Raw genomic sequence first — 27945 nt, forward strand, 5'->3', positions numbered from 1 at the left:
TGTGTGTGTGTAGTCAAAACATTGAGGAATTAAGAAAGCTTAGAAAACATGGTGAAGGTATTCCAGGTGAATATTAAAGGTAGTCTTCTAATTCTAAAGATACCACAAGGTCCAGTTTAGTCCACTCTTTCTCTTTGAGTGTTTTGTGAGGGATAAAACAATGGCTTCTACACCCTACAAAGTGCACGACTTAGGCTGTCTAAAAGCCATTTGGGGCTCTGTTGCTCCTACAGACAGTCATATTTCCCGCGTCTCGTGAGCACGTGACCATCGCGTCACGCCGAGAGATCAGCACCTCGGACAGCGGCGCCTGTCAAAAAAGAAAGAAGAAAAGAGAAAAAAGCCAGAACCGAAATCGGCGCAATTCCGCTTTGAGCTCTTGATCTAGGATTGGATCAGAAACAAAACTGTGTGTAAATGCATAAACGTGGTCGATTCCCCTGCCAGCACGCCGTGTTCTCTACCCGACGGCTGCTCTGAGTCATTTTGGCAAGACGTCCATTTTCAAGGAGGGGGGGAAAGGGAGCAGTGTTATAAAGGCTGCCATGATTTTATTCCCAGCGACTTCGGACGTGTAAAGCTGCAAGCACCATCACCGCGTGGAGGAAAAGGAGGAAACGCTGCGATCCAGCACATGGTGCGGCTTGATGTGGGTTTTTTCCCCTCCTTTCTTAAAATTTGCGTCTGTTTTTCTTTGAACGACGCACGACGGAGCTGCTTTCAGGGCGGGATGGTGATGGACAACAAAACACAAACGAGCTGTTGGGATTTTTTATTTTTGTAGCCAGCTTGGGCCGTGTCGGGTTTGTTTGTATGTTTGTTTGTTTGTTTGTTTGTTTGTTTTTGTTTAAATTAGAAACAATGCCAGCTCGATCATGCATGCTGAGTCCTGGGCTGGTCGGATGGGAGGTGGCGTCAAAACATGTCCACACACATCGATGAGAAAGAAAATGGCCAGGAAACGAGCTGAAGGATTCGTCATGATCAAATAACGGTGATGAACCATCAAAAGGGACGTGTCTGACACCGATCATCCTGTTCTCGGGCACTGTTTTGGGTAATGGCATGACCCTGGCATGACTTGATGAGAATCTGTCTTTTGATGCGAGTTGTTTACCTTTTTGCGTCTCCGCGCCTTTATTTTTTGGCAGTCGGATATCACGCACCTCTTTCTGTTTTAAAGCCCTGACCAGTGCACTGAGGGGCTTTGTTTGTGCCCCAGTGAGACAGGACAGAGGCTTGAAGAGACTCGGATCGCTGTTGTGGCTTGAAGCAGCGACGCTCCTGCTGTTCTTTACACATAAACATTTTAAAGCGCACGTCCGCTGATCCGGGCCGGAAAATCTCTCATCCGCACTAACATGCCATCAGAGAGCAAATAAAAAGCGTTGTAGTCTGTTTCTGCAAGTAACAAGTAACCATAACAGGCCTGTCGGAATAATAATAATAATAATAATAATAATAATAATAATAATAATAATAATAATAATAAATGTCAAATCAATCCAGACGTTGCTTTTCACTTCTGGCACACACCTCACGCATGTAGTGAAAGATGTTCAAGAACCGGATCCGCATGTTTTTCAACGAGCTGAAGCTCCTGGTGTTCATGCGGTCCGGTCCTCGGCAGCCCGGCGTGGACACGGGTGCGAGTATGCGGGGTCTGGGCGCTATGGGTGGCTGTGGGTGGCATGCGTTTTCCCACTGCACCGGTGACCACGACCACGACGCTGAGGAGTACTACGGCAGCGACGCAGGCGTGAGGCGGAGCGCGGCGGCGGCGGCGGGACTGGACGAGCGGGACGCACGGATGCACGCGAACGCGGATGCTGTGTCCCTGAGCAGCGGAACCCGCACACCTCAGTGCCGCATCTGCTTCCAAGGACCTGAGCAGGTAAATACATTCTTGCTTAAAAAAAAAAAATCCTGGACAATCTATTCTACCATCTTGCTTTGGACGTGCACTGTCTGCTATTATTATTATTATTATTATTATTATTATTATTATTATTATTATTATTATTATAGGAGGAGGAGGATAGTTAAGCTTGCTGTTAAAGATCACACTCTGCCTTGTACAGTTTACTGATTTGTCTGTAAAGACCAGTTCTGTTTTTCTGATCCTGCTGTGAATTCCGTGATTCACCAAAGGCAGCCACACGGAAACACACACACACACACACACACACACACACACACACACACACACTAGATGGACTCTGATTGGTCAGAATGCTCAGCTCGTGCATGAAAACAGCTCAGTGATTGGCTGCCCAGACTCTGCCCTGTCAATAATGCAAAGGTGAAAGCTGTTAATGAGAGCCATCACCTATCGTGCAGCTCAGATCCTATCGCATCTGTTTTTGGAAATCTGACATCTCAGCTTGTCCTCCTGTCCATGTCTCAGTGACTCAGGCAGAAGGCAGGACGGACGGCACTGCGTGCAAATAAACGCGCTCCTTTGTTTATCTGTAAGGATCTGGGCCAATCAGAGCTCGCCGTCTGTCTGGGCTCCAAACACATGCAGAGAAATCCCCAGTGCTGAATTAACACCTACTGTGATGCATTAACAGCCTGTGCAGTCCAGATGTGCACATGCAGGTATGAACTTGGCCTTGTGAGTGTGATGAATGAGCACATCTGTCCAGGAGTCTGTCTGTATCACCAGCACTTGGTCTCATGTTGCTTCTCACCGAACCTGGATAGAACCTTCTCATTTCGGAATGCGAGAGGAAACTGGGTTACCAGATTGGATTTGTTGTTTGTGGGAGATTTACAGTTGAACCCTTATGGCACAGCCGCATGTGGATAATCACAGTTGATATGTAAAATACATGCACCTCATGTGTCAGGATTCTTATATATATATTTCACTTGTAATACGTGAGAATTTATTTTTGATATGCTTTGATTGCATGATTTTACACACGCTTTGTTTATTTCCGCATGTGATCTTACAAGATTCCGTTTTCTTCACATGGTTTTACACAAGGTTTGTCTATCACATGTGATTTTAACACATAAATCATATGTGATAAATGAAGCTTTTTACACAGACTTCCTTTGTCACGTGATTTTACATACACTTCATTTATCATGTGATTTTAAGATATACATCATTTACCACATGAGTTATACACAGGCTTCATTTATCACGTGATAAAGTATGTAAAAATCACGTTATTTTTGCACATACTTCATTTATCACGTGATTTTACAGACACTTTGTTTATCACTTGTGATTTTACACAGGCTTCGTTTATCACGTGATTTTACACAGGCTTCGTTTATCACGTGATTTTACACAGGCTTCATTTATCACATGATTTTACACGGGCTTCGTTTATCACATGATTTTACATGGACTTTATTTATCACATGATTTTACACGGGCTTCGTTCATCACGTGATAAAGTATGTGCAAAAATCACATTTTTGCACATACTTCATTTATCACGTAATTTTACAGAGACTTTGTTTATCACTTGTGATTTTACACAGGCTTCATTTATCACGTAATTTTACACAGGCTTCATTTATCACCTGATTTTACACAGGCTTCGTTTATCATGTGATTTTACACAGGTTTCGTTTATCACGTGATTTTACACAGGCTTCGTTTATCACGTGATTTTACACGGGCTTCATTTATCACGTGATTTTACACCGGGCTTCGTTTATTACGTTATTTTAAAGAGGTTTCATTTATCACATGATTTTTTTACATACTTTATCACGTGATTTTACACAGGCTTAATTTATCATGTTATTTTACACAGGCTTCATTTATCACATGTTATTTTACACAGGCTTCATTTACCACATGATTTTTACATACTTTATCACATGATTTTTACACACGCTTCATTTGTCACGTGATTTTTTTACACATAGGGCTCCAGCTTGCCTGCGACATTGTAGAACAGGATAAGCAGCTACAGATAATGGATGGACCTCATTTATCATGTGTGATTTTTACACACTCCATCACATGTGATTTTACACAGGCTTTATTTATCACGTGATTTTTACATACTTTATCACATGATTTTTACACATCATTTATAATGTGATTTTTACACATACTTCACTTATCACATGATTTTTACACATCATTTATCACATGATTTTTACACACTCCATCACGTGATTCTACATAGGCTTCATTTACCACATGATTTTTACATACTTTATCACATGTGATTTTTACACATACTTCATTCATCACGTGTGATTTTTATACATGCTTCATTTATCACATGCGATTTTACACACACTTCATTTATCTTTGCAGGTGATATTTCACAATTCATTTAATTTTCACATGTGATTCATGATTACACATGCTTCATTTGTCTTCACACAGTTTTTTTACACAGTTAAGGTTCACATGATTTGTTTTTTTACACAGTTCATCTTCACATGTGGGGCGGCACGGTGGTGTAGTGGTTAGCGCTGTCGCCTCACAGCAAGAAGGTCCGGGTTCGAGCCCCGTGGCTGACGAGGGCCTTTCTGTGTGGAGTTTGCATGTTCTCCCCGTGTCCGCGTGGGTTTCCTCCGGGTGCTCCGGTTTCCCCCACAGTCCAAAGACATGCAGGTTAGGTTAACTGGTGACTCTAAATTGAGCGTAGGTGTGAATGTGAGTGTGAATGGTTGTCTGTGTCTATGTGTCAGCCCTGTGATGACCTGGCGACTTGTCCAGGGTGTACCCCGCCTTTCGCCCGTAGTCAGCTGGGATAGGCTCCAGCTTGCCTGCGACCCTGTAGAACAGGATAAAGCGGCTAGAGATAATGAGATGAGATTTATTTCAGCAGGTGATTTTATAAGATTCAGGGAAGATTAAGGGAAATTCCAACTATTTTTTAAAAATGTATTTAAAAAGCCTTGCATGTACTGTGATTTTCTTTCATTCCAAAGCGATTTTCTGTGATGGATGGATGGATGGATGGATAGCCAACTAACTAACTCACTCACTCACTGTGTGGGATCTGTGTTTTCCCAGTCTGGCAACTCAGGCATGCAGTAGTCTTATTTTTGTTGATGGCTCAGTAACATTTTTGTGAGAATAGAACAGGATTATTAGTTTAGCAAGAAGTCAGAAATCAGTCTGATGTTTGTATTTCTTGCACATTCTTTATGAAAATCAGATGAAAGTTACCTCCAATATTTAGTTTAAAGATTTTAGAATCATTTCCATTCTATCCATCAGAACAAATCCACAACACTGTAAACTGGGACTAGTGATTAACTCCTTAAACTCTTGGCTTCATCAGTTCTTCATCTTAAGTAAGGAATAAAGCACAGTGGGGAATTCTTTTATAGGAAAATATTCAGGACCAGTATGGCATTTATATTCAGCTGCCAGCCTGAAGTTGATTATTTTCCAATAACAGCAAGTTCTGAGGTGTTTTATTCCTCTTATACCACTGCAATTTGACAACAATAACTTTTTTTTCGCTTTTGTCCCTTTACAGTTATATTTAATATTCTGGGACGTTCACCAGACAGATTAGTTCCTGTTATCATGGCTTATTTGATTACTCAGTTCTGATTGGTCAATTATGGCGTTCTACAGTCTGTTATTTCTGTGTAAGAGATCGCTGCTATGGACCCTGTCATTAGCGGAAGCAATAAAATAATTTCTAAGTCAATATTTTGCGTCAAATGATTGATTTCTTTAGTGGGTAGTTGTGTAATAAGTAGAATAATGTGCAACAAGCTGGTCATTATTGCAAAATGAACCCCTTCACATCAGGGTCCTGTATCACACATTTGGGGTTTATTTCGCAGTAATGAAAATGTAAGCCCTACTGACTGTTCCAAAGTGCTGACACTGGAGACTCCTTCCATAAATGTTAAATAAACACATCTTTACAGAAAATGTACAATATCACCACATCTATAATTATAGGCTTGTTTTTCTGGGGGAAGAAAGCACATAAAAAATCAGTTTGTTATTAGTCTTAGATTATGCAGATTAAAAACATCTGCTGTACGAGTCCCTGTGAATGAGCTGTTACTATAGAAACGATTAGGTATTAGAACAAGTGCATTAATGAAAACCTGTGAATTGAATTACAGCCAGAGAGAAAATTAATCAGCACCTTCTGATCAAACAAAACTGAGAATTCAGCAGTGCTGTGGTGTAAAGCATGTTATTTACCACCGACTCTGACTTGTTCAGTAATTACAGTGGATACAGGAGGAAAGAATGTAAATCTGGATCTAATCACGCCTGCATTGTCATTTTTATATGTCACATATTTCAGAAACGGCCTCCATAAGGATGCCATCATATACCAAAGTGACATTTTTAGAGATGTTGTGGGGTTTTTCCCTCCTGTTCATAACCTGGGCAGTATGGTGGTGTAGTGGTTAGCGCTGTTGCCTCAGAGCAAGAAGGTTCTGGGTTCAAGCCCAGTGGCTGATGGGGGTTTCCTCCGGGTGCTCTGGTTTCCCCCACAGTCCAAAGACATGCAGGTTAAGTTAACTGGTGACTCTAAATTGACCGTGAGTGTGAATGGTTGTTTGTTTCTATGTGTCAGATGATCTGGTGGCTTAATCAGGGTGTACCCCGCCTCTCACCCCAGCTTGCCTGCACGGGATAAGCGGCTACAGATAACGGATGGATGGGTGCTCGTAACCCTAAATTTAAAGCGTTATGTTGCACTTTTGACCTGCAATCATTCCTCTTTCTCCAGAACTGGGGAAGGGCTGTATATGATTGATTTGTAAAAATTGTGTGTGTGGGTGCGTGTGTGTGGGTTGGTGTGTGTGTGTGTGTGTGTGTGTGTGTGTGTGCGTGCTCCTACTGTATGAAAAGTCTAAGATTGTGCTGTATCTTTATATCCTTGTGTAATGAATGTGAGGTTAATACAAGTCTATTTGCTTCACATCCACTATATATATATATATATATATATATATATATATATATATATATATATATATATATATATATATATATATATATAAAAGCTGTTCTGCCAATCAGTGGAATGTCCTTATTAGGACGGAGCATAATACGCCTTGATTTCAGGAGGCCTAGCAGATGGATGACACACTGTTTGTGTTACAGACAGAACGGTGAATAGCTTTTTGGTCTGCAGCCAAGATGTGAAAGAACAGATTCGCAGAAGCCAGTAAAGTGTGTCGAATGTAGGTTAGGCTTGGACATCAGCTCTTTTTAAAAGGTGGTGGTATAAAACACACACACACACAAACTGAGATTAAGGCATGTTTCAGGGTTTTTAGTTGTTCTCTCCAATGTTATAGCATCTCATATTTCAACTAAACTACAAAGGGAAAAAAAAGAAAGCCCAATAAATAAGAATCTCTAAAATCAATCTTGGATATTTTTTCAAAATCTCATTTCCATTGTCTGATGTCCTTGATAAAGCTTTAGATTGCAGGTCGTGCATCCATAATCACTGCCTTTGATCACTGCAGAACTGCTATTGAATTATCCAGATAAGAGCCAACAGGTGAGAAAAATCACATCCCTTCCTGTGTGTCCAATTACCTCTGTAAACATGATTAGCCAATGAGTGGTGCAGTATGGAAGATCTGTCATCATTAGCTAACTGTCAGTGTGTCAAGGCTCATAGAAGATAAGATGAAGAGAAAAAACATTGAGTCATTTTGATGTCATAAATGGGATGCTGACTCCAGTTTCAGGGTAGAAGAGATGGAAATCAGAGAAAAGAGTGTTTACATATTAATAAACAACTCAGTGCCTAGGGACTCTTATATTTAGAAAGTTTAGGAGCTGCTCTGATGCACAGCAACTTACAAATTGTGCACATGGTTGACGGAACACTAATACAAATCATCGACTGAATCTACAAGGATTAATAACTCTGAAAGAGAAGAGACTCGTGATGGAATGGTCTGGGTGGCAAAAAAAAAAACAGTCATGAAATTACTAAGGAATTAGTAAGGAATAAAACACTCTGGGTGTGCTGTGATTGGAAAATAATCGACAACATGATCATGTGAAGCAGCACAACATGAAGTGGAGTTCCTGTCACCATTCCGAAGCTGTTTATTTTCTTCTAAAAATGGGTAGTTTTATTTTTAAAGTCTGATTGGCTGAGCCGTGTTGAAGCCATTTTTAAAATCAGTGCTATACACAAACCTGTGACAAGGCATGTAACAATATATCATGTGACGATTAATCACGATAAAAATTCCAGACAATTAAAATTGCTGAAATAAAAAATGAATCATGATTATTATCAGGCTGCGTAATCTCTTAGTTTTTCCTGGCTGTAATTGCGTTATTTAGACAGCAGAGGTTCAAGAACAATTCAACAGTCATAGAAATGCACATGGCGGAAGTAACACAGCTCTAATGCCATGAAAACAAAAAATGGATCTTAAAAAAAGAGCTGGTGTGTGACTGACTGTACAAATAGATTTAACAAGAAATCAGAGCTCTCTTTTTACAGACTGCTGAAAGATAAAGAAAAGAGAAGAAAATGGAGGTAGTACAAATGTTCGTAAAAGTTTAATAAGAAAAGGCCTGTTCTTACCTTTTTTCATTTTTAATAAAAGGAATAATTTAGTTCATATAATATTATATTTTACTTCAACCTTTATGTCTGTGAAGATTCTCAGTCATACAGGTCATAGTAAACTGTGGGTGGTAAAAGAGAGCAACTGGATTTACTTGAAGATTCTTGAAGATGTTTCACCTCTCATCCGAAAGTATGAGAGAACTGAAGAAGCCTTTTGGATGAGAGGTGAAACGTCTTCAAGAATCTTCAAGTAAGTCCAGTTGCTCTCTTTTACCACCCACGCCAACCTTTACAAATGTGGGTAAATATTTATTGTTGGTTATTAAGAAGGGGCGGCACGGTGGTGTAGTGGTTAGCACTGTCGCCCTCACAGCAAGAAGGTTCTGGGTTCGAGCTCAGCGGCCGACTGGGGCCTTTCTGTGCGGAGTTTGCATGTTCTCTCTGTGTCTGTGTGGGTTTCCTCCTGGTGCTTCAGTTTCCCCCACAGTCCAAAGACATGCAGGTTAGGCTACAGTGGTGCTTGAAAGTTTGTGAACCCTTTACAATTTTCTATATTTCTGCATAAATATGACCTAAAACATCATCAGATTTTCACACAAGTCCTAAAAGTAGATAAAGAGAACCCAGTTAAACAAATGAGACAAAAATATTATACTTGGTCATTTATTTATTGAGGAAAATATTACATATCTGTGAGTGGCAAAAGTATGTGAACCTCTAGGATTAGTAGTTAATTTGAAGGTGAAATTAGAGTCAGGTATTTTCAATCAATGGGATGACAGTCAGGTGTGAGTGGGCACCCTGTTTTATTTAAAGAACAGGGATCTATCAAAGTCTGATCTTCACAACACATGTTTGTGGAAGTGTATCATGGCACGAACAAAGGAGATTTCTGAGGACCTCAGAAAGAGTGTTGCTGATGCTCATCAGGCTGGAAAAGGTTACAAAACCATCTCTAAAGAGTTTGGACTCCACCAATCCACAGTCAGACAGACTGTGTACAAATGGAGGAAATTCAAGACCATTGTTACCCTCCCCAGGAGTGGTCGACCAACAAAGATCACTCCAAGAGCAAGGCATGTAATAGTCGGCGAGGTCACAAAGGACCCCAGGGTAACTTCTAAGCAACTGAAGGCCTCTCTCACATTGGCTAATGTTAATGTTCATGAATCCACCATCAGGAGAACACTGAACAACAATGGTGTGCATGGCAAGGTTGCAAGGAGAAAGCCACTGCTCTCCAAATAGAACATTGCTGCTCGTCTGCAGTTTGCTAAAGATCACGTGGACAAGCCAGAAGGCTATTGGAAAAATGTTTTGTGGACGGATGAGACCAAAATAGAACTTTTTGGTTTAAATGAGAAGTGTTATGTTTGGAGAAAGGAAAACACTGCATTCCAGCATAAGAACCTTATCCCATCTGTGAAACATGGTGGTGGTAGTATCATGGTTTGGGCCTGTTTTGCTGTATCTGGGCCAGGACGGCTTGCCGTCATTGATGGAACAATGAATTCTGAATTATACCAGCGAATTCTAAAGGAAAATGTCAGGACATCTGTCCATGAACTGAATCTCAAGAGAAGGTGGGTCATGCAGCAAGACAATGACCCTAAGCACACAAGTCGTTCTACCAAAGAATGGTTAAAGAAGAATAAAGTTAATGTTTTGGAATGGCCAAGTCAAAGTCCTGACCTTAATCCAATCGAGATGTTGTGGAAGGACCTGAAGCGAGCAGTTCATGTGAGGAAACCCACCAACATCCCAGAGTTGAAGCTGTTCTGTACAGAGGAATGGGCCAAAATTCCTCCAAGCCGGTGTGCAGGACTGATCAACAGTTACCGGAAGCGTTTAGTTGCAGTTATTGCTGCACAAGGGGGTCACACCAGATACTGAAATCAAAGTTTCACATACTTTTGCCACTCACAGATATGTAATATTGGATCATTTTCCTCAATAAATAAATGACCAAGTATAATATTTTTGTCTCATTTGTTTAACTGGGTTCTCTTTATCTACTTTTAGGACTTGTGTGAAAATCTGATGATGTTTTAGGTCATATTTATGCAGAAATATAGAAAATTCTAAAGGGTTCACGAACTTTCAAGCACCACTGTAATTGGTGGCTCTAAGTTGACCGTAGGTGTGACTGTGAGTGTGAATGGTTGTTTGTCTCTATGTGTCAGCCCTGTGATGACCTGGCGACTTGTCCAGGGTGTACCCCGCCTCTCACCCGTAGTCAGCTGGGATAGGCTCCAGCTTGCCTGCGACCCTGCACAGGATAAGCGGTTATGGAAAATGGGTGGATGGTTATTAAAAAAAAAAGGACATAATAAAAAGAAATATTGAAGTTGATATGGAATAGGAAAATAAATACTGCCTTTTTTGGGGGAATACAATTTTACTCATTTAATTTTTTTCAGTAAATATTGTCAGAAAATCAAATCATGAATCCAGTATCATGAATCGAATCACATCGTGAATTGGCTGAATTGTTAAATGCCAACCTGTGACTGCATCACAATATTCGAGATCTGTATTGATGCACCAAGTTTCAAACCAATAAATGTAATTATTCATCGACTACTGGTTTTTATCATATTGTTTTTCTGTTGTCGTTTTGTAAAAGCACTAAGCCGCACGTTGATGTGCATTACAGAGATTTTATCATGAGTTTTTGACATTATGATTTGCATCATATGGCTTATTGCTTTAATAACAGCTCGTCCTGTGGTGTTTTATACCCCGTCATACCTTTTTTTTAAAATCAGTTTATAGTTACAGTAGTGTTGTGGAACATCCCTGAAAGCAGCTTGTCACATGGAGACTCCTTCCAAAACATGCCAAATACTGTAAATGAAAGCTGTATATGAACACTGACACTTAAAATGTATGTGGAGCGTCTGCTGTACACGTCCCAAGCTGTTACTGTAGAAATGAGGAAATATTAGAACTAGCTTATTAATACAACCCGGTGATTTGCCATGCAACTGGAATTCACTGACTATCAGAGCCACTGTTAGAGAAACCTAATCAACATCTTCTGGCCAATCAGAATCAAGCCTTGCTGTAACAGATAGATAGATGATCAAGAAGTAGTCAAGCCTAGAAATAATTAAAGCATAATATAAACAGTTGGTGAGATGTAGCAGTTGATGATGTGATATCTTGGATCAGCCCCACTATAATAATAACAACATCCTTTAGTTTTACACCTTTGGACCAAATATCAGCACTTGGTGAGGACTGTGTAGGCTATAATCTGTGATATGTGCCAGTAGTTGCCCACAACGTTCTCAGCACTTGAGTACAACCTAGTCACACAAGAACAGTGAGATGGAACAAGAGGGGATGATTCAGTGCACTTGTAAACAACCGACTGTCACAATTCTCTGGGCTGGTTGACTAGACGGGGCATAAATCACTCCCACAATAACTGTATGAAATAGTATGAAAGGAGACTTTCATACAGAAGCCTTTTCAGACTAAAGATGAGTTATAAGAAGCAGGAGGGTTTTGCCTTAAGATCATTTTATTATTTTCTTTCTGCTGGTGCTCTTGCATTCCCACCTTACCCAAAGGACATGAATAAATCTGGAGCTCAGCCTGAAAAAAAGACGGGGAAAAAATAGCAGCAGCTATTGTCGAGATTTCCTGCATTTCACATTCTCTTCACACTTCAAATTCCCTCATGTGTTGGGGTTCAGCACAGTGCTGCACAAGTTAACAGATCAATGCCATTAATGCCCACAAATTGCTCTCTCTCTCTCGCTCGCTCACTCACTCTCTTGCTTTCTCTCTCTCTCTCTCGCTCACTCACTCACTCTCTTGCTTTCTCTCTCTCTCTCGCTCGCTCACTCACTCACTCTCTTGCTTTCTCTCTCTCGCTCGCTCACTCACTCACTCTCTTGCTTTCTCTCTCTCTCTCGCTCACTCACTCACTCTTGCTTTCTCTCTCTCTCTCGCTCGCTCACTCTCTTGTTTTATCTCTCTCTCTCTCTCTCACTCACTCACTCACTCACTCTTGCTTTCTCTCTCTCTCTCTCTCTCTCGCTCACTCACTCACTCTCTTGCTTTCTCTCTCTCTCTCTCTCGCTCACTCACTCACTCTCTTGCTTTCTCTCTCTCTCTCTCGCTCCCTCACTCACTCACTCACTCACTCACTCTCTTGCTTTCTCTCTCTCTCTCTCTCTCGCTCACTCACTCACTCTCTTGCTTTCTCTCTCTCTCGCTCGCTCACTCTCTTGCTTTATCTCTCTCTCTCTCACTCACTCACTCACTCACTCACTCTCTTGCTTTCTCTCTCTCTCGCTCGCTCACTCTCTTGCTTTATCTCTCTCTCTCTCTCTCACTCACTCACTCACTCACTCACTCACTCACTCTCTTGCTTTCTCTCTCTCTCGCTCACTCACTCACTCTCTTGCTCTCTCTCTCTCTCTCTCTCGCTCACTCACTCTCTTGCTTTCTCTCTCTCTCGCTCACTCACTCTCTTGCTTTCTCTCTCTCTCGCTCACTCACTCTCTTGCTTTCTCTCTCTCGCTCGCTCGCTCACTCTCTTGCTTTCTCTCTCTCTCTCTTGCTCGCTCACTCTCTTGCTTTCTCTCTCTCGCTCACTCTCTTGCTTTCTCTCTCTCGCTCACTCACTCACTCTCTCTCTCGCTCGCTCACTCACTCTCTCGCTCACTCACTCTCTTGCTTTCTCTCTCTCTCGCTCACTCACTCACTCTCTTGCTTTCTCTCACTCACTCACTCACTCACTCACTCACTCACTCACTCACTTTCTCTCTCTCGCTCACTCACTCACTCACTCACTCGCTTGCTTTCTCTCTCTCTCTCTCTCTCGCTCACTCACTCACTCTCTTGCTTTCTCTCTCTCTCTCGCTCGCTCACTCACTCACTTTCTTGCTCTCTCTCGCTCACTCGCTCGCTTACTCACTTGCTCTCTCTATCTGTCTCTCTGTCTCTCTCTTGCTCTCTGTCTCTCTCACGCTCTCTGTCTCTCTCTCTTGCTCTCTGTCTCTCTCACGCTCTCTGTCTCTCTCTCTTGCTCTCTGTCTCTCTCTCTCTGTCTCTGTCTCTTGCTCTCTGTCTCTTGCTCTCTGTCTCTCTCTGTCTCTCTCTCTCTGTCTCTCTGTCTTTCTCTCTCAGGCTCTCTCTCAGAGCAGGATTTTGTTTGCTACCCCGCCATATGCTTCCCACATAGAGTATTCACCTTTTCCTCAGTTTGTGGTCATGGTCAAATGATTGCATCAGTTTTCTCTTTACTCATCTCTCCACATGTAATTTTAGGTATTTATCTCTCATGAAGCATTTGGATCGAGACATTCTTCAATCTCTCTGAACAAAAGTGTTATAATGAGAGCTCCATAGTACTCGAGTATATTTTTAGTTCAGTAGTTTTTGTAGTTTTGTCTCATCTAACCTCACAGTTGACCATGTTCATATTTTTCATGATTTTACATAAGCTAGCTGTGATTGGTCACCTTCTTTGGTTTCTGTTGCGTGATTGGTTTCGAAGTGAGCAAGGCTTCATGAGATAATACTGTAATAATACGTGTTGTGATTACAGTGTGCTGTGCAATCTATTATAACCTTGATGTGACACAGTTAATGATCAGCTTTTTTTTTTCCCAAAAAAATAATTTCCATTTGCTAGATTGTGTGAAGGCGGCACAGTGGTGTAGTGGTTAGCGCTGTCGCCTCACAGCAAGAAGGTCTGGGTTCGAGCCCAGCGGCCGACAGGGGCCTTTCTGTGCGGAGTTTGCATGTTCTCCCCGTGTCCGCGTGGGTTTCCTCCGGGTGCTCCGGTTTCCCCCACAGTCCAAAGACATGCAGGTTAGGTTAATTGGTGACTCTAAATTGACCGTGAGTGTGAATGGTTGTCTATGTGTCGGCCCTGTGATGACCTGGCGACTTGTCCAGGGTGTACCCCGCCTTTCGCCCGTAGTCAGCTGGGATAGGCTCCAGCTTGCTTGCGACCCTGTAGAACAGGATAAAGCGGCTACAGATAATGGATGGATGGATGGATTGTGTGAATGCTGTGATTCAGTAAAACTGGCACAGTAAAACTCATCTGAGATCAGATTTGCTAGGAGCTCAGACCACACAATAAACACATTTAGCCCGATTACCAAACCATAAGTCCATTTAAAAACAAAACTTCTTTTCATCTAATTGTTTATAGCGTCCACCACACAAGTCCTTGTGTAAGCCGTTACCAGAGAAACAATAGCATATTTGAGTGAGAACGCTTGACAGAACTGCTGTTATAGAAAATTAATCAACATCCAATGACCAGAACCAAGACTTCAATATTGCTGTAGTGTAAGTGGCATTAATGCATGATCAGGTCACGCTTGTAACCCATAACCAATTATTCTTCCCTCTGAAAGGATGAAATAAACAGAATTAAGTTCCTTCACTTGAACAATTCATGAAAGCATTTACAAAGAACACTTGATTTGCAGAGACACCAGCCAGTGAGAGTAGCATCATAAAACCTTGGAGGATTACTTTCATTATGTCAACAGGAAAACTTCAAATACCCAAAAAGAATGCTGGGCAGAAAACTCAAATAATAGCAGCTCACATACCACATAAATCATCTTTTCATCCAGAGACATGCTGTGAATTATTCAATAAAACTGCATGCTGAGTGTTGAGGGGGGAAAAAATGTGTTTCTGATTTTAAAAGGTACATATAAATATACAGTGGTATGCAAAAGTTTGGGCACCCCTGGTCAAAATTGCTGTTACTGTGAACATTTAAGCAAGTTGAAGATGAAATGATCTCTAAAAGGCATGACGTTAAAGGTGACTCATTTCCTTTATATTTTAAGCAAAAACAAATTTTTATTTTCATCTTTTACATTTTCAAAATGACTAAAAAGGAAAAGGGTTCCGAAGCAAAAGTTTGGGCACCCTGCATGGTTAGTACCTAGTAACACCCCCTTTGGCAAGTATCACAGCTTGTAAACACTTTTTGTAGCCAGCTAATAATCTTTCAGTTCTTACCTGGGGGATTTTCACACATTCGTCCTTGCAAAAGGCTTCCAGTTCTACAGGTTTCCTGGGCTGTCTTGTATGCACTGCTCTTTTGAGATCTATCCACAGATTTTCAATGATGTTTAGGTCAGGGGACTGTGAGGGCCAGGGCAAAACCTTCAGCCTGTGCCTCTTGAGGTATTCCATTATAGATTTTGAGGTGTGTTTTGGATCATCGTCTTATTGTAGGACCCATCCTCTTTTTAACTTCAACTTTTTTACAGATGGTGTGATGTTTGCTTCCAGAATTTGCTGGTGTTTATTCGAATCCATGCTTCCCTCGACCAATGAGATGTGCCCTGTGCCACTGGCTGCAACACAACCCCAAAGCATGATCGATCCACACCCATGCTTCAGAGTTGGAGAGGTGTTCTTTTCCTGGAATTTGGCACCCTTTTTTCTCCAAACATACCTTTGCACATTGTGGCCAAAAAGTTCTATTTTGATTTCATCAGTCCACAGGACTTGTTTCCAAAATGCATCAGGCTTATTTAGATGTTCATTTGCAAACTTCAGACGCTGAATTTTGTGGCTAGGACACAGGAAAGGTTTTCTTCTGATGACTTTTCCATGAAGGTCATATTTGTTCAGGTGTCGCTGCATAGTAGAACAGTGCACCACCACTCCAGGGTCTGCTAAATCTTTCTGAAGGTCTTTTGCAGTCAAACAGGGTTTTTTTATTTGCCTTTCTAGCAATCCAACGAGCAGTTCTTTCAGAAAGTTTTCTTCATCTTCCAGACCTCACCTTGATCTCCACTGTTTCTGTTAACTGCCATTTCTTAATAACATTACAATCTGAGGAAACAGCTACCTGAAAACACTTTGCTACGTTCTTGTAGCCTTCTCCTGCTTTGCTAGCATCAATTATTTTATTATTCAGAATGCGAGGGAGTTGCTTAGAGGAGCCCATGGCTGTTGATTTTAGGGACAAGTTTGAGGAGTCAGAGAATTTATACAGCTTTGAAATCTGCATCATCTGACCTTTCCTAACGAAGAATTTGAACAAGCCACAGCTCAGTAAGCTAATTAAGGTCTGGAACCTTGGTAAAAGTTACCTGAGAACTCAAATGTATTGGGGTGCCCAAACTTTCACATGGTGTTCCTTTTCTTTTTTCACTCTCCAATTGTACAAAACAAAAATAATACACAAATCTTGCAGAAAATGCTGAAAAGAAGTGTCGTCTTTACCTTTATGCCTTTTGGTGATCAGTTCATCTTCTGCTCACTTAACTATTCACAGTAACAGACATTTTCAGTAAGGGTGCCCAAACTTTTGCATGCCACTGTAACTAAAGTAACCCTGCTAAATGTTCAAAACTAAGTTTCTCATCAGTGAAAGAATCATTTCTTTAGATACATCGCCAAAGAAAAGGTTCACGACTGTTACCACAGACCAAACAAAATGATCCAGAATAGGAATTAAATAAGGAAAATGAGATTTTTGTGGAACTTATTAACAGCTCACTCTCAGATCTAATGAGATTCGAAATGAGTGCTTTATTAAAGGCAGTGATAGTTAGAGGGTGAATCATTTAACTTATAGAGAAAATAGTGCTAGTATTAACTGTAAAGTGGAAGTACTGTATGCAGTACACCTCATCTCATCTCATTATCTCTAGCCGCTTTATCCTTCTACAGGGTCGCAGGCAAGCTGGAGCCTATCCCAGCTGACTACGGGCGAAAGGCGGGGTACACCCTGGACAAGTCACCAGGTCATCACAGGGCTGACACATAGACACAGACAACCATTCACACTCACACCTACGGTCAATTTAGAGTCACCAGTTAACCTAACCTGCATGTCTTTGGACTGTGGGGGAAACCGGAGCACCCGGAGGAAACCCACATGGACACAGGGAGAACATGCAAACTCCACACAGAAAGGCCCTCGCCGGCCCCGGGGCTCGAACCCAGGACCTTCTTGCTGTGAGGCGACAGCGCTAACCACTACACCACCGTGCCGCCCCTGCAGTACGCCTAAAGTGCCTAATTATAGTCATAAAGATTTTGACCTTTTCTCATTAGATTACCTCTAGATTCTTCCAATGAATGAAGTCAGTTCTACCATCTCTCATTTCATGAGAACTCACTGTCATTGCAACCAACTCTAGACAATTCTATGGCACAATAGATGTACAGGACAACCCATTCTATACCATAGTGAATATAGAACCAAGTCTATAACCCAGTGGAGTTGCAACTGATTCTAGATGCCATTAGATCTACAACGAATTTTAGAACCCAAACGACATACAATCAGTTTCTGAGCCCAATATAGACTTGCAACCATTTCTACAGCCCAATCAGTTTACAACCCATTCTATACACTGATTTATTTAGAACCAGTTCTATAACACAGTGGACTTACAAGCACTTCTAGAACCCAAAAGATATAGTCAGTTCCTGAATCCAGTGGACTTGGAACCAATTCTAAAGCCCATTGGACTTACAACCCATTCTCTAACCCATAACAACCAATTATAGACTCCAATGGATTTATGAACCATTCTAGAACCTAAAACCGCTAGAATCAATTCAAGAACCCAGTAGACTTGCAATTCATTCTATAACTCGGTGGACTTACAACTAGCCAATTCTAGAGCCCAAAGGAGTTACAACTAATTTTATAAACCAGTGGACTGTGAACAAATTTTAGAACCCAATGGTCTTGCAAGCAGTTCTTGACCCCAATTGACTTACAACCCATTCTATAGCCTAAAAGACTTACAACCATTTCTAGAACCCAATGAACTTACAACCCAATATAACCCAATGACCCAATGAACTTATAACCCAATGACCGCGAGTTGGCCTAGTGGTTAGCATGTCGGCCTCTCAACCGGGAGATTATGAGTTCTACTTGTGATCAGGTCATACCAAAGACCATTATTAAAATGGTACCTACTGGTGAGGCACGCCGCAATACAGATGCGAGTGGGGAGTCAAACTCTCATGGTTACCAGAGGACCAGCTATATAATAGGTGAGTGAGAGAGAGAGAGAGAGAGGCTGAGGGCTATAGAAACGGAGATTGGTGCTGCCCAATACACTAAGTGCCTGATTAGTACCGGGACTGCCTGGGAAGACCAGGTCCTGACACCGGAGGGACTTTGACTATGACCTAATGGACTTACAACCCACTCTATAATGCAATAAACTTACAACACTTAGTTAATTCTATAGCCCAGTGGACTTACAACTCTTTCTAGAGCACAGTAAACTTACAGGAAATACTAGAATGGTGATTTTCCTGTGCAGAGGGAGTCGTGTTTGAGGCCTGTATTGGTTGGTTGGATGTAGGATGGAAACAGGAACAGTTCACCCCTCATTAACCTGCTTTAACTGGATCCTAAACCATGGGTTCATGAGGTTTTTAATAGAGAAGTTATGACACAGTTTTAAACACAAGAAAGGATGAAACTATGGCAGCTGTGTTCCACTATACTGGACGTGAGTCGAGCTGCATGTAAGCAGAGAGGATTTAAGACTGAAATTGTGCACATTGGTATTCAGAGGCATAAGTACAGACTTAACTGCTATTCAGAAGTTGCACACGAGTTACGCACAATTCTGATTTTCTTGCATGATATTGGCTTGAATGAGGAGCGGGATTAACTTAAGCTCCACTGTTGAACATACTGATGTATAAACTACGTATATGCCACACTGAAATTCCATCCATCCATCCATTATCTGTAGCTGCTTATCCTGTTCTACAGGGTCACAGGTCTATCCCAGCTGACTATGGGCAAGAGGCGGGGTACACCCTGGACAAGTCGCCAGGTTATCGCTGACACATAGAGACAAACAACCATTCGCACTCACATTCACACCTAGAGCCACGAGTTAACCTAACCTGCATGTCTTTGGACTGTGGGGGAAACCAGAGCACCCGGAGGAAACCCACACAGACACGGGGAAAACATGCAAACTCCACACAGAAAGGCTGTCGCTGGCCGCTGGGCTCAAACCCAGAACCTTCTTGCTGTGAGGCGACAGCGCTAACCACTACACCACCGTGCCACCCCACTGAAATTCCAGCTTTAAGCAAAATACCGTAATGTGATGTACTGGATCAAGTGCTATTTTATAAGCTTGTGAATAATGAGTGTAGAAGCCATTTTGTTACTTCAAAGTAAATGTGCAGTGATTAAGGTGATGATTACTACTTGAACTTGCAGCCACATACTGTCAGTTTACGATACTATCCTCCCATTAGATGTTTATTTCAATGCTTTCCTTCTTCTTGTTCATATGGCATCATACTAGTCTTTTTTCATTTTTCATTTTAAATTGTCTTTTGCTTTTATACATCATTTTAAATTGGACAGCAAGGAAGAACATTTTTTTCTTTGCTGTTTTTTTTTTTTTTGCTTGTTTATGTTGTCAAACATATTTTCTATGCCTGATTCTTTTCAAGCTTAAAGGCAGGTGCTTGTCTTTAAAGGCAGTGGCCTGGATGCTACTGGGAAAGTTTCTGATGCTTTTATTCAAGAAAAATTTGGTAAAATCAGAGGCATGTTTCATGCAAGTGATTTGCATAATCTGAATGGGACCCCCCCCCCAAAAAAAAAAAAAAAAAACCAACAACCTCTTTCTGTAGACAAAAAGTCACCGTCTTTGAATACAACCCATAGTCCGTGACACTCCGTGCGGCCCAAGCTTTTTCTTTATGATTTGGTAGAATTGGTTTGATGATATCTTTAGAGCTATAATGAAAACCTGAGTGTGTGTCAGTAGGTGAATAATGTACAGTGATGCAGCACACCTTCATTAACTCCATACCTAATTGTCTCTTTTGGGCTTCTAGTTCACTCTATGGGATGGAGAAATCATGATGTCCTACCTGATATGGTGTTCTTATATAGGGACGAGGGAGTCATGTGGGATTGGATTGATATTGGGTGAAAAAGGCCACAACAGTGGCTCGTAGCTGAGTGCGAAACCACTGAGTGAGGTTCACAGATCTGCTGCTGTTTGAGGACGTGCTCTGCTACATCTGAATGAATCAGAGACTCACCCAAGACAACAGAGGCGTTAGAGTTGAGCTGAAAGCCTCAGTGCCATTATACTTTCATAATATGTGCGACTGATTATGCTGACCTGACATCAGTCTTGACATTTAGAACAAGAAGCCGCCTTTATTTGTCACATATACATTACAGCACTGTGAAATTCTACAGTGGTGCTTGAAAGTTTGTGAACCCTTTAGAATTTTCTATATTTCTGCATAAATATGACCTAAAACATCATCAGATTTTCACACAAGTCTTAAAAGTAGATAAAGAGAACCCAGTTAAACAAATGAGACAAAAATATTATACTTGGTCATTTATTTATTGAGGAAAATGAGCCAATATTACATATCTGTGAGTGGCAAAAGTATGTGAACCTTTGATTTCAGTATCTGGTGTGACCCCCTTGTGCAGCAATAACTGCAACTAAACGTTTGCGGTAACTGTTGATCAGTCCTGCACACCGGCTTGGAGGAATTTTAGCCCATTCCTCCGTACAGAACAGCTTCAACTCTGGGATGTTGGTGGGTTTCCTCACATGAACTGCTCGCTTCAGGTCCTTCCACAACATTTCCATTGGATTAAGGTCAGGACTTTGACTTGGCCATTCCAAAACATTAACTTTATTCTTCTTTAACCATTCTTTGGTAGAACGACTTGTGTGCTTAGGGTTGTTGTCTTGCTGCATGACCCACCTTCTCTTGAGATTCAGTTCATGGACAGATGTTCTAAAATTTCCTTTAGAATTCACTGGTATAATTCAGAATTCATTGTTCCATCAATGATGGCAAGCCGTCCTGGCCCAGATGCAGCAAAACAGGCGCAAAGCATGATACTACCACCACCATGTTTCACAGATGGGATAAGGTTCTTATGCTGGAATACAGTGTTTTCCTTTCTCCAAACATAACACTTCTCATTTAAACCAAAAAGTTCTATTTTGGTCTCATCCGTCCACAAAACATTTTTCCAATAGCCTTCTGGCTTGTCCACGTGATCTTTAGAAAACTGCAGACGAGCAGCAATGTTCTTTTTGGAGAGCAGTGGCTTTCTCCTTACAACCCTGCCATGCACACCATTGCTGTTCAGTGTTCTCTTGATGGTGGACTCATGAACATTAAATGTTAGCCAATGTCAGAGAGGCCTTCAGTTGCTTAGAAGTTACCCTGGGGTCCTTTGTGACCTTGCCGACTATTACACGCCTTGCTCTTGGAGTGATCTTTGTTGGTCGACCACTCCTGGGGAGGGTAACAATGGTCTTGAATTTCCTCCATTTGTACACAATCTGTCTGACTGTGGATTGGTGGAGTCCAAACTCTTTAGAGATGGTTTTGTAACCTGTTCCAGCCTGATGAGCATCAGCAACGCTTTTTCTGAGGTCCTCAGAAATCTCCTTTGTTCATGGCATGATACACTTCCACAAACGTGTTGTGAAGCTCAGACTTTGATAGATCCCTGTTCTTTAAATAAAACAGGGTGCCCACTCACACCTGATTGTCATCCCATTGATTGAAAACACCGGACTCTAATTTCACCTTCAAATTAACTACTAATCCTAGAGGTTCACATACTTTTGCCACTCACAGATATGTAATATTGGATCATTTTCCTCAGTAAATAAATGACCAAGTGTAATATTTTTGTCTCATTTGTTTAACTGGGTTCTCTTTATCTACTTTTAGGACTTGTGCGAAAATCTGATGATGTTTGTCATATTTATGCAGAAATATAGACAATTTTAAAGGGGTCACAAACTTTCAAGCACCACTTTATGTTTTTTTCTCTCCGCATATCCCAGCTTGTTAGGAATTCAGGGTTAGCCATGATACAGCACCCCTGAAGAAGAAAGGGTTAAGTGCCTTGCTCAAGGGCCCAATAGTGGCAGCTTGGCAGTGCTGAGGCTTGAACCCCTGACATTTGATTTATTATAATTACAGTTGCTATTAGTGTAAAAGGAACTTCAGCTCAGCATTTGCTTAAACAAACTCTCCACATCTGCTACAGTTATTTAAGCAAAATAAATTACAGGCCAATCTTCATTCAAGCTTTTTTTTTTTAGTTCTGCTATTATGGTTGTTGCCTAATGACATTTTTATACAACAGGGCCCTCACCAACCCAGTGTATTTTTGTGACCGTGTGTCCATCAGGGGGAACTGTTGAGTCCATGCCGCTGTGACGGCTCAGTGCGCTGCACCCATCAGCCGTGTCTCATCCGCTGGATCAGTGAGAGAGGCTCCTGGAGCTGCGAGCTGTGCTACTTCAAATACCAAGTGCTGGCCATCAGCACCAAAAATCCCCTACAGGTAAGAAATAGAGTTCAAATTCACAAAAAAAAAAAGAAAGGCCTTCCCTTTCCCCTTCCCCCTACTTCCACTTGGCATAATCCATAAATATTCTGTTACTTCATCTTTGAAACATTCTTCGATTTCAAGACAGTAGCATGTGATCTATGATTCACTTTGTCCATAATGGATTTCCTGAGTAAAACAGAGCAAGGGAAGTCAATAAGGGTGCATTTTTCTTCAGACTGGAATAAGGCCAGTAGCTCCAAGTACAATTAGGAAAATGAATCATTATTAAGCATTAAGGAATCCACAGTTTTGCACATTTTATACTGTAAACTGCATTAAAACATCTTTAAATATCAGCACACCGATATCACTTGGTATTATATTCAATAATAATGTGATATTAAATCCCAGCACTGTCTGGGCATTAACCCTCAGCTCAGATGTACAATATACACTTCAGATAAAAACACTGAAAGTACATACAAGTCTGCGAATGATCTGTTACAATAGAAACACAAATGTGGTTTGAATTACAGCCAGAACGATTGTTCGAATTGCTATTACAGAAAATTAAATCATCAACACACCATTTAGATGTAGCATTTACTTTTTTTGAGTTATGATGATAAGAGAAACACGATGTTGGAGTACACTCAGCAGGATGAAGCAGTGTTGTGTGGCTTTGGCGTTTCAGTGGCAGGCCATCTCTCTGACTGTGATCGAGAAGGTGCAGATCGCTGCCATCATCCTCGGCTCGCTCTTCCTCATTGCCAGCATCTCGTGGCTGGTGTGGTCGTCGCTCAGCCCCTCGGCCAAGTGGCAGCGGCAGGACCTGCTCTTCCAGATCTGCTATGGCATGTACGGCTTCATGGACATTGTGTGCATAGGTGAGCAGAGGCGCATCGAAAGCGATATAATTAAACACACAGTGATCCCATGGCTGACCTTTACTGTGGTCATTACAGTTGCACAGGCCATTTACATAGCCATTAGCATTCAGGTGGTTCAGTACAATATTCTTTAGCTCAGCTGAAAGAGGCTGTGACTCATGTTGTGACTCATTTTACAGTCATTTACTGGGAGTAAAATAAATGTAGTGTGTATAACTGTCAATATTATAGTGATTACATATAATAGCAAATTATATTACTGAATTACTTTATATTACTCCTATATTGTCACAGTCACCTGAAACAGCAGCCATGTGATTTGAAATTATTATTAACTCCATATTGGGGTTTTTTTGGGGAGGGAGGGGCATGTTTGCTAAGCGTTTGATCAGATACACTTTCAGAAGAGAGTTTTGATAGACACCTTTAGTAAATAATTCACTTGGAGAAGCTTAAAGCACGAGCAGAATTTGTGCTCAGATTATTAAAAAAGGGGTTTAAACTGAACTAAATACACCCGTATACTGTAGTTGTGTCTGTAGGTTGAAGACGATTGGAGAATGAAGGTTTTATTTGCTCGAATTTTATTTATCCAGAGTCCCACTGATTTTTAAATCATATTAGGCAGACGCTTTTAATCGACTTCTGAGGTCATATACGATGCAAGCATTAATCTGTCTGAAGAGCTGGCAGTGAAACAAGAGCTGCAGAATAAAATATCCATCAACTGACTAAGAAGCAGATTTACATTAAACACTTTCACAGTTTGAGCGATTAACAACTAAACTAGCAGAAAGTGTAAAGAAACCCATTTCGCCCAAATTGTACAATTAATGTATAATATATGGTGAAGGTTCCATACGACAAAATCTACAAAATTACCCACAATGCATTGTGCTTAAGAATCCTGTAGACCACATCTATCTATCTATTGAACCATCCATCCTTGTTCAAACAACCATTCATCCATCCATCCAACCATTTCTGTCCATCCATCTGTTCAGTGTCTGTCAATCCTTCCATCATCAATTTATCCATCCATTTAGTCATCCAACAAATCTATCCATTCATCTTTAACAGTCCTTCCATTTGAAACAGTCCATCCATCCATTCGTAACAGTCCATCCATTCATGTGAAACAGTCCATTCATCTATCCATAACAGTCCACCCACCCATCCATCTATCCATCTGTAAGAGTCCATCCATCCATCCATCCATCCATCCATCTGTAAAAGTCCATCCATCTATCCATGTCCATCTATCCGTCCATAAGTCCATAACTGTCCATCCGTCTGTAACAGTCCTTCCACCTGAAACAGTCCATCCATTCATCTATCCATAACAGTCCATCCATCTATCCATCCATCCATCTGTAAGTCCATCCATCCATCCATCTGTAACAGTCCATAATTCTCCTTCCATCCATCAGTTCAATTCATCCATCCATAACAGTCCATCCATCCATACATCTGTAACAGGCTGTCCATCCATCCATCCATCCATCCATCCATCCATCCGTAACAGTCCATAACTGTCAATCCATCTGTAACAGTCCATAATGGTCCATCTATCCATCCATCTGTAACAGTCCTTCTATCCATCCATCTCCAACAGTCCATAACTGTCCATCCATCTGTAACATCCATCCATCCATCCATCCATCCATCCATCCATCCATCCAACAGTCCACCCATCCATAACAGTCCATCCATCCCTCCATCCATAGTAGTCCATAATGGTCCATCCATCCATCCATCCATCCATCTGTAAGTCCTTCCATCCATCTCTAACAGCCCATAACTATCCATCTATCTATAACAGTCCATTCATCCATCCATCTGTAAGTCCATCCATCCTTAGCAGTCCATAATGGTCCATCTATCCATTCAGCCATCTGTAACAGTCCATAACTGTCCTTCCATCCATCAATTCATCCATCCATAACAGTCTATCCATCCATCCATAACAGTCCATCCATCCAACAGTCCATCCATCCATCTCTAACAGTCCATCCATCCATCCATCCATCTCAAACAGTCCGTCCATCCGTCCGTCCATCCATCCATCCATCCATAGCAGTCCATAATAGTCCATCCATCCAACAGTCCATAACTATCCATCCATCTATCCTTCCAGCCATCCATCTGTAAAAGTCCATCCATCCATCCATCCATCCATCCATCCATCCATCCATCCATCCATCCATCCATCCATCCCTAGCAGTCCATAATGGTCCATCTATCCATCTATCTGTAACAGTCCATCCATCCAGCCATCTGTAACAATCCATAACTGTCCTTCCATCCATCAATTCATCCATCCATAACAGTCTATCCATCCATCCATCCATCCATCCATCCATCCATCCATCCATCTGTAGCATCCATAATAGTCCATCTATCCATCCATCTGTAACAGTCATCCATCCATCTGTAAGTCCTTCCATCCATCTCTAACAGTCCATAACTATCCATCCATCTATCCTTCCATCCATCCATCCATCCATCTGTAACAGTCCATCCATCCATCCGTAACAGTCCTTCCATCCATATATCCATAACAGTCCATTCATCCATCTATCTATCTATCCCTCCATCCATCTGTAACAGTCCGTCCATCTGTAACAGTCCATAACTGTCCATCCATCTGTAACAGTCCATCCATCCATCCATCCATCCATCCATCCATCCGTCCCAGTCCATAATGGTCCATCTATCCATCCATCCGTAACAGTCCTTCCATCCATCCATCCATCCATCCATCCATCCATCCATCCATCTCTAACAGTCTATAACAGTCCATCCATCCATCCATCCATCCATCCATCTGAAACAGTCTATAACTGTCCATCCATCCATCTTAGTCCATAACTGTCCATCCATCCATAACAGTCCATCCATCCATCCATCCATCTGTAATAGTCCTTCCATCTGAAAATCCATCCATCCATCCGTAACAGTCCATAACTATGCATCCATCCATCTGAAACAGTCCATCCATCCATCCAAGTTGGGTTTTATTTTTCTGAGCCATTTTAAGTTTTAAAAGACTAGTTCAGTTTAATAAATAAAAAATAAGAAAATCAAAGTTAAATCCTTTTTAAATTATAAATTTGCCACACTGGCCCATGTCTGGATCCTTGTTAATCCATATTTCCCACAGGCCTCATCATCCATGAGGGTTCATCAGTCTATCGGATCTTTAAACGCTGGCAAGCTGTCAATCAGCAGTGGAAAGTATTGAACTATGAAAAGGCCAAGGACTTGGGGGAGCCGATTAGTTCGAGCAGTAAAGCGACGGCACGTGGCTCACGCTCCAACCCTCACAGCCTGGGCAGTGGCAGCAGGAGGAATCAGCGCATTCGGAGGCTCAGGACTATCCTCAACCACCACTGCGGCTACACCATCCTGCATATCCTGAGCCAGATCAGGCCCAGTGAAACACGCCTCGCCTCCAACTCCAACCGCGAGGTGGTCATGAGGGTCACGACTGTATGAGGATGGGGGTGCACTCGCTCTGAGCTGCTGAGACACAGTGTGCAAAGACTTGTTCTGAGCAGCAGTTGTGTCCTGATTCATCAGATGATGTCTCGCTCTTGTTTCCTGAGCAGAGTGAAACGCACTTGTCATAAGTGAGAAGTTTAACATGCTAAAAAGGATGAACTTTGGAACTACATGGTTCATAAAAAGAAACACACAAGAAAGAGAACTGTCTTTGTGATCTGGCACACAAGCGCATTTTTATTTCATCTCCTCTCTGGTGTCGTTTTATACCACTCTGGTTTTTACTATGTTTCATTTTCTAAGGGCGTGTGGTTTTATGAACAGACACTGCTGTACTGAATATAATGGCTTGAAAAAAGACAGTGATGTTTCAAATAAGCAAGAAAAACAAAAGGAAGAAAAAAAACCTAACCATAACCAAACCGTGACAAAAGGTACAACAACCAGGGAGTAAAGAATTCTTTACAATATACCAATAAATACATTTAACGAGAATATCATGAAATGGTAGGGTGCAATAAGATAAAATAAAGGGATTATACAGAGTGTTAAGTACATTAATATTTAAAGGATTGGATCTTCTCTGCAATAAAGATACCTGTACATTTTGCAGTGAACTTTGCATGAGGGTAAAGTTTTGTGCCTCCTCGACACGAGGATATGATGAATCTGTTTTCATTTCGAA

The 27945-nt window shown here is 41.4% G+C and overlaps 1 protein-coding gene across 1 annotated transcript; it reads left to right on the forward strand.

Moving 5' to 3' along the window:
* The first annotated feature begins 1359 nt into the window (after positions 1–1359).
* Positions 1360–27945, forward strand: marchf9 (membrane-associated ring finger (C3HC4) 9). The gene is made up of 4 exons (XM_060936781.1): positions 1360–1894; positions 22723–22878; positions 23561–23753; positions 26920–27945. Exons 1-4 carry the CDS (start codon positions 1556–1558, stop codon positions 27252–27254), a joined length of 1023 nt encoding a protein of 340 aa, XP_060792764.1. The 5' UTR covers positions 1360–1555; the 3' UTR covers positions 27255–27945.

The sequence above is a fragment of the Neoarius graeffei genome, chromosome 13 (genome assembly GCF_027579695.1).
Source record: "Neoarius graeffei isolate fNeoGra1 chromosome 13, fNeoGra1.pri, whole genome shotgun sequence".
NCBI lineage: Eukaryota > Metazoa > Chordata > Actinopteri > Siluriformes > Ariidae > Neoarius > Neoarius graeffei.

Bases quoted from the DNA above. Each gene is read 5' to 3' on its own strand.
- marchf9 (XM_060936781.1), top strand. From the start codon at position 1,556: ATGTTCAAGAACCGGATCCGCATGTTTTTCAACGAGCTGAAGCTCCTG. The intron at 22,879-23,560 runs GTAAGAAATAGA...TTGGCGTTTCAG, and splicing joins GCACCAAAAATCCCCTACAG to TGGCAGGCCATCTCTCTGAC. The intron at 23,754-26,919 runs GTGAGCAGAGGC...TATTTCCCACAG, and splicing joins CATGGACATTGTGTGCATAG to GCCTCATCATCCATGAGGGT.